The sequence below is a fragment of the Babesia bigemina genome, scaffold Bbigscaff_57346, assembly GCF_000981445.1.
Source record: "Babesia bigemina genome assembly Bbig001, scaffold Bbigscaff_57346".
Lineage (NCBI taxonomy): Eukaryota > Apicomplexa > Aconoidasida > Piroplasmida > Babesiidae > Babesia > Babesia bigemina.
This window is the reverse complement of record NW_012237008.1, coordinates 1-9,545: the sequence shown is the minus strand read 5'-3', so window position 1 is coordinate 9,545 and position 9,545 is coordinate 1. Positions and strand designations below refer to the sequence as shown.

Here is a 9,545-nt window from a genome sequence, read left to right as displayed (position 1 = left end):
AGCTTAGCACTTTGCCTGGTTACAAGCTTAGCACTCTGCCTGGGTGCTAGGTTAGCACTTTGCCTGGGTGCTAGGTTAGCACTTTGCCTGGGTGCTAGGTTAGCACTTTGCCTGGGTGCTAGGTTAACACTTTGCCTGGACGCTAGGTCAACACTTTGCCTGGATGCTAGCTTAGCACTTTGCCTGGGTGCTAGGTTAACACTTTGCCTGGGTGCTAGGTTAGCACGTTGCCTGGGTGCTAGTTCAACACGTTGCCTGGGTGCGAGGTCAACACGTTGCCTGGTTGCTAGCTTAGCACGTTGCTTGATTGCTTGCTTAGCACTTTGCCTGGGTGCTTGCTTAGCACTTTGCCTGGGTGCTTGCTTAGCACTTTGCCTGGTTGCTAGCTTAGCACTTTGCCTGGTTGCTAGCTTAGCACTTTGCCTGGTTGCCAGCTCAGCACTTTGCCTGGGTGCTAACTTACCACTTTGCCTGGTTGCCTGCTTACCACTTTGCCTGGGTGCCAGGTTAGGACTTAGCCTGGGTGCTAGGTCAGCACTTTGCCTGGATGCCAGCTTAGCACCTAGCTTCGTCGTTTAGTCATCACTTAATCTCAACGCTATCTACTTCACAGGTTGCCGCTAGAGTAATTCGAGACATTAGACTACGTTTGTCGGTTAGGTGAGTAGGTGAACTATGGTAAGTGAGTTACTGTGAATTACAAATGTGACGATGATCACGGTTGCAGGTACGATATCTTGGCAAGCCTTCCGACTTGCGCTGCCGCCAACAATGATTGCGCCGTTATCTTGTGCGATGACGGTGATCGTAAGTGTGAGCGTATGTGGAGCACATCCAGTCTGCCAACCATCACGCAGATGAGGTAGAAGAGGGAGAGTGACCAAAGTGCTAGGACCATGTAAGTGAACGGTTCTCTGATGGTCCAAATGAAGTTGTCGCATTCTTTGAAGAGGTCTTTGAAATATTGTGAAGTTAACATTTTGTTTAACTGACTGCAGAAATCGGAACACTTCTTTTTATATTTATCATCATTCAATTTGACAGCGTCACAGAAACTGAATCCATATCGGTACAGCGTCGGTGACACGCCCTTACAATCCACTATTGATGGACACTGGCAACGTGGGTTCCCACTTTTTTCGTCAGTACGACCATGCGATCCTTTCTTGCACGTATCGCCTCTCAAGCAGCCGCGGCAACCCCAATCGGCACAGAATATGTTGCAGAAGTCGTTGTACAAATTGTTCAGCAATCGCCAGAAATCCCATGAGAGGTATATGGCCCAGGTGAGGTACAGTTCACAGTGTTTGATGGCCATGTATTCATAGGAACCTGAGCATAGCGATTGAAGATAAGGAGCGCAGGCTACATCTGCAACATCGTAACGACATATATCTGAGCTAGTGAAATTGACAAGATGAGGATGCTTGCAATATTCATGCAAAACCGCCTGTGAACCATATGCTCTCATCAACGTTTTTATTAACTTATTGGAATCGGGATATAACATAAGAGAGACATCACGTATGCGTGATTCAAATGACGATTGAAAGCTAAATTCACTTCGTTTCTCGGGCGTCAAATTGGTAATATTAACCCATCCATTGACAAGCGACAAAGCAAATCCGAAGTGTTCTGGCAGCGTCTTCGGCGGAGTAGGTACAAGGCAGAACAATGATGCTACCAGGCCACTACCTAAGAATTCGCGAATGATCTCACATAGGTCCGCGCCACTTTTGGTTGAGCCAGAGAAACCGCGGAATCCCATGGGCGTCAGACACGGCATACCAAGCTTCGCAGCGGAGGGACAGTTGCTGCATACCGATCTGCACCCTATGGAGCTGACATTATGCGGTAAGTGACCAGGCAGGCAGTCGTTAAGATAGCTCATCAGCGGGGAAGTTGGTTGGCACTTTGCTTCGCACGTTGGTTGCCCCGTTACCTGGCCCGTTGCACTGTTGCTGCAATGCGATTTGCTTGTCGGCACATCCTTGCCGTACTCACAATTGCGCCAGCCGTGGTGCTCAGCGGTTACGTTGCATCTGTAGAAAATGTAGCGGAGTGCTGGCAAGCATCTCCGTAGTACATCGAGAAGCATATCAAGACATTCCTGACCAGAACTAGGATATTTGAGACCTAAAGAGTTGTTGCAATAGTCACTGGCGTACAGCGTGTATTCGTCGCCGTGACCTGCTATGGATGCGAGAACATCATATGCTTTCGCGCAGATATGGGTGATTGCTTTCGTTACTTTGTTATACGTTATGTCACGTGGACAAGCTTGTATGGGTACGGCACCAATGTCCGTGAGTGTCATCTCAATACCCTCTATTTCTGCGGCAACCTGCTTAGTTGAATCTTCAAAAAACTCCGACAAAGTTATGTCACGCATTGTGCCGTATACAGAAGTGTATGGAAGACCAGTGAGCCATACAAGCATTTCATAGACGCTGCACGGCTGCCTCCTAGCTGAGGAAGTAGCAATATGGCAGACTTCGTTGTACTGCTCAAAGTGACTGTATATACAATTGAGTAGGTCGAAGATGTGGAAGTTGTTATATCTATCGTGCTTTTTCGATTCACACCCCTTCAGATGCTCATTTTCATCAGCCTTTTTCATTGGCCACATAATCCTCTTAAATACGTAGTCACCTATCTTATTCCTGTGGTCATGCAATTCACCGTTCTGCTGATTTTTTTCCGAAACTTTGAATCCTAGTTCGGCAAACAGTCTACCTACGTCCGTTGATTTGTTGATTTGATGTGCGCTCAAGCCCCTGCACTCACTTCTTAATTTTAACAAATCGTGATAGAGTATGGCGAGCAGGCTCAGAAATATTTTTGCGCCATTTCGGCCTCCGACCGTTAATTCTACATCTCCGGTTTCCCTATGTGTCCACCTTTTAATTGTTTTCCCACCATCATACCTGTTTATGTACGCCTTCCCTAGTTCAGCCGCAAACTCACGCAGCCCCTCCCCAACGCCGTCAAGCAGGGGAGTGCTCGGTTCATTGAATGTCTTGGGGTGGAGACCATCGACTTTAGTGGAGAGACTGTCTAGCATGGCGGGCACTTCGTGGTTGTAGCGGTGATTACTAATGTGATCGAGTAGTTTGTTGAGTGCGGAATGTGCAGCGTCGAGTTTGGAAGTGTAGAGCTGTTCCTCTCCGGACGGCTTGGGATTAATTTTCTCGTTATTCGCTGCGTGAACTCTTTTGGTCTCTTCTTTGAGGTAGTCGTGGAGTGGATGCCAGAACTGTTTGAATTTCTGCGACAGATTTTGGAACGTGTCCTTATGTTTCACATGCCCTGACAGCTGACCTACGAGACCCTTGAGTCTCGCAATATTCTCGTCCGTCGTCCCACCATCATCTCCAATCGTCCCTTCCAACGTCCGCATAAAACCCTTAAAGCCGTGCCGCCTGTCGGTGTCGATGAGGGTGGGCAGGGGCTTCAGCTCCTCGGTGACCTTCCCCGAAAATTGTTCGAGGGAAGACTTCATTGACGATATGCACAGCTTTCTCGCTTGATTAATGAGTTTGTCCATTGCTTGTTGAGATTCAGTGTTGACATGTTGTGTGAGTGACTGAGTGCATTCGTGTTTGAATCGGTCGGCATCTACTCTCATGAGTTTGGTGGTGGACTTTATGACGGGGTCGAAATGTTCGCGAAGTATAGTTACCATATCGTTGTAAATTTTCTGAAGTGTGCCGCTTCTAACTGAGACGCCGTGTAGCTGTTTGCCGATCTTCTCATCCTTAAGTTTTTGCAAAGCGGTTTTCACTTCCATACCTTTCTTAGAGAATGCATCCGATAACGCTTTCAAGTTCTGTTTGACGGCGCTGTGCCATTCGTGGAATGCCTTTGCTTCTTTCGAATCTTTTTTTGCGGCCTCGAAGTCACCATTCGCTTTATCCCTAATTGCGCCAATTGCTTCTGGAAGTGATCCTTCCCTTGCTTCTATAGTGCCGGTAAGCGACAACAGTTTAACCTTGTCTTGCGTTACATATTTTTTGTAACCCGTGAATTTGTCAATAACATCGGATAAGATGATTCTATTTGATAGTTTTTCCGTGCCACTTTTCTTATCGTCCTCTCCGATTTCTCCATCGATAATTTTACCAAGATTATCTTTTATGAGTTTCTCCTCAACCTTAGCCTGGGCTTCTTTAAAAGTGGGCATTAGTTCTGGACCAAGCTTCGTAGCAATGGTACCCGATGTACCAGGGATATGTTTTCCGATCCCATCCATAATGTCCTTTTCAACGGTCGAATTAATTTTCATACCAGTGGCTTTTTCAACCGTTTGTCCGAGCTCGTCATAAAGACGCTTGACCTTTCCGTAAATACCATCCATCTCTCCCGCAATACTTGAATTCTTTGAGCTATCGATGATTTTTCCAACTTTGTTTTGAAGCAGCAAAGAATCAAGCTGTTTCGCAGTCTGATCAGCGGCGGAATGGAGTGCGGGGAAAATAAACATGACTGCCTCTTGTAAATCATAGATATTGGAATCGGATGACAAATCATTCGTTAACACATTCCGAATTGTTTGCGCAATATTATCGGCTGTAATGGTCGAACCTATTGCATTTCTGAATTTTTTGGCAAAATCTTCGCAAACGCCCTTGATGGCCTCAACATATTTCTTAATGGTTGAATTGCCGGATGACGGTTCGACTTTATCAATGGCGGACTGCACTGTCGCAATTTCGTTGCCAACATGTTTCATAATATGCGTAGAAATTGCGCCTGCTATTTCATCTGTTTTTGTCGAATAAAATCTATTTATATCTCCATTAGTTCTATCTGCCGGCTTTACGTATCTTTGCATCAAGCTTTTAATCACGGCGTCCTCATCTAAAATTCCTTTAATCCATCCTTTTACTGTTTGCCCGAAACCATCATTCTCTCCTTTTTTGAACGCATCGGCAAATCTATGTTTAACCGCACTCGTAATTCCTTTTAAACCTTTTTGCGTATCCATTCCACCATTAAGAATCTGCTCAACTTCATGCTTAATTTTAATTCTTAACGACTGAATATACGATTTCATCTCAACCTCAATCTTTCCTTTCAACGTTACTAAATCTTTCTCTACTTTATCATCCAAATTATGAATTTCCAGATCGGCATTGACATGTTTCCAAATAGCATCTCTAATTCTTTCCTTCACCTTCCACAAATCCCCTTTAAGCGCCTCGTCCATCTTTTTTACCTCCCCCAGCGCCGTTTTGACAAGATTTTCAACCTCTTGCGTTGCAACGTTAAATTTCCCGTAAAGGTCTAAACCTTTGTCTTTCAATTGATTAGCACTATCTTCAAGTGCTATTTCGTTGCGAAATCCGACACCCTTATCTACAATTGGATTCACATTGGTTATTGCACCGTCCACAATTCTTTCTGCATCCTTAATCCACGTTTCTAATTGTTTTACGCATTGCCAAAGCTTATCATGGATGCTATTTAGCACCTTCAAAATAGCTTCAACTTGTTTATTCACCTTATTAACAAGCGCAGTAACGTCTGTGCCAATTTTATCATTCACGCACCTGTTAAGCGAAGTAAACGTATCCTTGATCTTCGCTGTCATCTGCTCTAGGTGTTTCTGTTCCTTGGCAGAGAGTGCACCAAGCCGTGTAGCTTCATATGAAATGTTTTGTATAGCATTATTAATTTTCTGTTGTACGTCAGGATTCAAGTCCTTAAATTCGTCTCTATATTCGTACGTCGTACCCTTTCGGTAACTGAACACTTTCTTTTCACGGAAGCCGTTTATGAAGTCCGTACCTTTTGTTGCGTAGTCCTTAACTAATCGATCGGCGTCCGTCACAGCTTGCTCCACCTTCTGAACTTGCTCTTGTGTCAATGCCTTCCGCAGATCTGAATCATCATTAAGTAATATGGATCTTAACTTATCTGTTAAAGTCTTGTCAACGTGATTATGCATCTCTTTAATTTTGTTTTTGACATAGTCATTCGACGTTGCTACTCTCTCATTATACTCCCTCACCCTCTCCGCCACCGTCTCAATGAACTTAAAACCCTCACGCCCGGTGGATAATTTAGTTTTAAGGTCACTAACAAGTTTTTTTAGTTCCTCTTTACCCACACTGTAAGGCTGTTTCTCGCTGACATCTTTAAGCACCTGATACAAAAACGCCATCACCCCGTCACACAGCCTATCCAAGTCAGAGTACACAATCCCAGAGCCGTCGTAGCCTTTGGAGTCTTTATCGTAACCAAGAAAAGTCTGAAGGCCGTCACATAAATTAGTAAGTAAATTAGGAGAGTTGTTTTTACTAGTGTCAAGTTGATCAGCAAATTCAGCAAGCTTATGCACAGTCTGCAAAGCAGACAACTTGGACTGACAGTCAGATAAACGCTTATTTTCTTCTTCAGTTAGAGGATTAATTTGAAGCTTATTAATTTCATTAGGCAATGATTTAACTTCATTTTCAATGTCTTTTTTAATCTCTTCAAAACTTTTTTTCACGGGAATAGTAGACTCAGTAGACTTAGCAGGAGGAGCCGAGGCGGCAGACGAGGCGACTTTAGAAGGAGGTTTAGCGAGAGGGTATTGCTTGTTTAGAGAAGTATAAGCCTTCTCAATAGCCTCCTCAATCAACTTTTTCAAAGCTTGAGACAACTTGGTAAGACCATCCTTGCCACCATTCGCATACCTAACCTGGATCAACCAGTCGATGGACACAGTCAGAAGGGAGGTGAAGGATGACATAGCACAAGTTATTATTGTGGTCTAAAGAGGTCATAGCGGTATTATGGCGAGGTAATTCGGGGGATGTAGAGTGGGTAAGGAGCGATGTAGAGTGGGTTAAGGAGCGATGTAGAGTGGGTTAAGGAGCGATGTAGAGTGTGTAAGGGGCGATGTAGAGTGGGTTAGGGAGCGATGTTGAGTGGGTTAAGGAGCGATGTAGAGTGGATAAAGGGGCGATGGAGAGTGGGTTAGGGGGCGATGTGGAGTGGATTAAGGGGCGATGTAGAGTGGGTAAAGGGGCGATGTGGAGTGGGTTAAGGGGCGATGTAGAGTGGATAAACGAGCGATGAAGAGTGGGTTAGGGAGCGATGTAGAGTGGGTTAGGCAGCGATGTGGAGTGGGTTAGGGAGCGATGTAGAGTGGGTTAGGGAGCGATGTAGAGTGGGTAAAGGGGCGATGTAGAGTGGGTTAAGGAGCGATGTAGAGTGGGTTAGGGAGCGATGTAGAGTGGATAAAGGAGCGATGTAGAGTGGATAAAGGGGCGATGTAGAGTGGATAAAGGGGCGATGTAAGGTGGGTTAGGGAGCGATGTAGAGTGGATGAAGGGCCGATGTAGAGTGGGTTAAGGGGCGATGTAGAGTGGATAAAGGGGCGATGTAGAGTGGGTTAAGGGGCGATGTAGAGTGGATAAAGGGGCGATGTGGAGTGGATAAGGGAGCGATGTAGAGTGGGTAAAGGGGCGATGTAGAGTGGGTAAAGGAGCGATGTGGAGTGGATAAAGGGGCGATGTGGAGTGGGTTAGGGAGCGATGTAGAGTGGGTAAGGGGCGATGTAGAGTGGATAAAGGGGTGATGTAGAGTGGATTAGGGAGCGATGTGAAGTGGATAAGGGAGCGATTAGAGGAGGTTAAGGGGCGATGTAGAGTGGGTAAGGGAGCGATGTAGAGTGGGTTAAGGGGCGATGTAGAGTGGATAAAGGGGCGATGTAGAGTGGGTAAAGGGGCGATGTAGAGTGGGTTAAGGGGCGATGTGGAGTGGATAAAGGAGCGATGTAGAGTGGATAAGGGGCGATGTAGAGTGGATAAGGAGCGATGTAGAGTGGATAAAGGAGCGATGTAGAGTGGATAAAGGGGCGATGTAGAGTGGGTTAAGGAGCGATGTGGAGTGGGTAAAGGGGCGATGTAGAGTGGATAAAGGTGCGATGTAGAGTGGGTAAAGGGGCGATGAAGGGTGGGTTAGGGAGCGATGTAGAGTGGGTAAGGGAGCGATGTAGAGTGGATAAGGGGCGATGTAGAGTGGATAAGGAGCGATGTAGAGTGGATAAAGGAGCGATGTAGAGTGGATAGAGGAGCGATGAGGAGTGGATAAAGGGGCGATGTAGAGTTTATAAAGGAGCGATGTAGAGTTTATAAAGGGGCGATGTAGGGTGGATAAAAAGGCGATGTAGAGTGGGTTAAGGGGCGATGTGGAGTGGGTAAAGGGGCGATGTGGAGTGGATAAAGGGGCGATGTGGAGTGGATAAGGAGCGATGTGGAGTGGGTTAAGGGGCGATGTAGAGTGGGTTAGGGAGCGATGTAGAGTGGGTTAGGGAGCGATGTAGAGTGGGTTAGGGAGCGATGTAGAGTGGGTTAAGGGGCGATGTAGAGTGGGTTAAGGAGCGATGTAGAGTGGATAAGGGGCGATGTAAGGTGGAGTAAGGAGCGATGTAGAGTGGGTAAAGGGGCGATGTAGAGTGGATTAAGGGAGCGATGTAGAGTGTGTTAGGGAGCGATGTAGAGTGTGTTAGGGAGCGATGTAGAGTGGATAAAGGGGCGATGTAGAGTGGATAAGGGAGCGACGTAAGGTGGATAAAGGGGCGATGTAGAGTGGATAAGGGGCGATGTAGAGTGGGTAAAGGAGCGATGTAGAGTGGGTTAAGGAGCAATGTAGAGTGGATAAAGCGGCGATGCAGGGTGGATAAAGGAGCGATGTAGAGTGGATAAGGAGCGATGTAGAGTGGATAAAGGGGCGGTGTGGAGTGGGTTAGGGAGCGATGTAGAGTGGATAAGGGGCGATGTAAGGTGGAGTAAGGAGCGATGAAGAGTGGGTTAGGGAGCGATGTAGAGTGGGTTAAGGGGCGATGTAGAGTGGATAAGGGGCGATGTAGAGTGGGTAAAGGGGCGATGTAGAGTGGGTTAAGGGGCGATGAGGAGTGGATAAAGGAGCGATGTCGAGTGGTGAAATAGGCGATGTGGAGTGGCTAAAGGGGCGATGTAGAGTGGGTTAAGGAGCGATGTAGAGTGGGTTAAGGAGCGATGTAGGGTGGGTAAAGGGGCGATGTAGAGTGTGTAAAGGGGCGATGTAGAGTGGGTAAAGGGGCGATGTAGAGTGGGTTAGGGAGCGATGTAGAATGGATTAAGGAGCGATATAGAGTGGATAAGGGGCGATGTGGAGTGGGTAAAGGGGCGATGTAGAGTGGATAAAGGAGCGATGTAGAGTGGGTTAAGGGGCGATGTAGAGTGGATAAAGGGGCGATGTAGAGTGGGTTAGGGAGCGATGTAAGGTGGGTTAGGGAGCGATGTAGAGTGGATAAAGGGGCGATGTAGAGTGGGTTAGGGAGCGATGTGGAGTGGGTTAGGGAGCGATGTAGAGTGGATAAGGGAGCGATGTAGAGTGGATAAAGGGCGATGTGGAGTGGGTTAAGGAGCGATGTAGAGTGGGTAAAGGGGCGATGTAGAGTGGATAAGGGAGCGATGTAGAGTGGGTAAAGGGGCGATGTAGAGTGGGTTAAGGGGCGATGTGGAGTGGGTAAAGGGGCGATGTAGAGTGGATAAAGGAGCGATGTAGAG

At 46.7% G+C, this 9,545-nt stretch overlaps 1 protein-coding gene across 1 annotated transcript; it reads right to left on the bottom strand.

Annotated features, from left to right (window-relative positions):
- Positions 1-715: 715 nt before the first annotated feature.
- Positions 716-6,739, bottom strand: BBBOND_0001100 (hypothetical protein, conserved; the record flags this gene model as incomplete). Its single annotated transcript, XM_012914954.1, has 1 exon — positions 716-6,739. One exon carries the CDS (start codon positions 6,737-6,739, stop codon positions 716-718), a length of 6,024 nt encoding a protein of 2,007 aa, XP_012770408.1.
- Between the last annotated feature and the right edge of the window lie 2,806 nt (positions 6,740-9,545).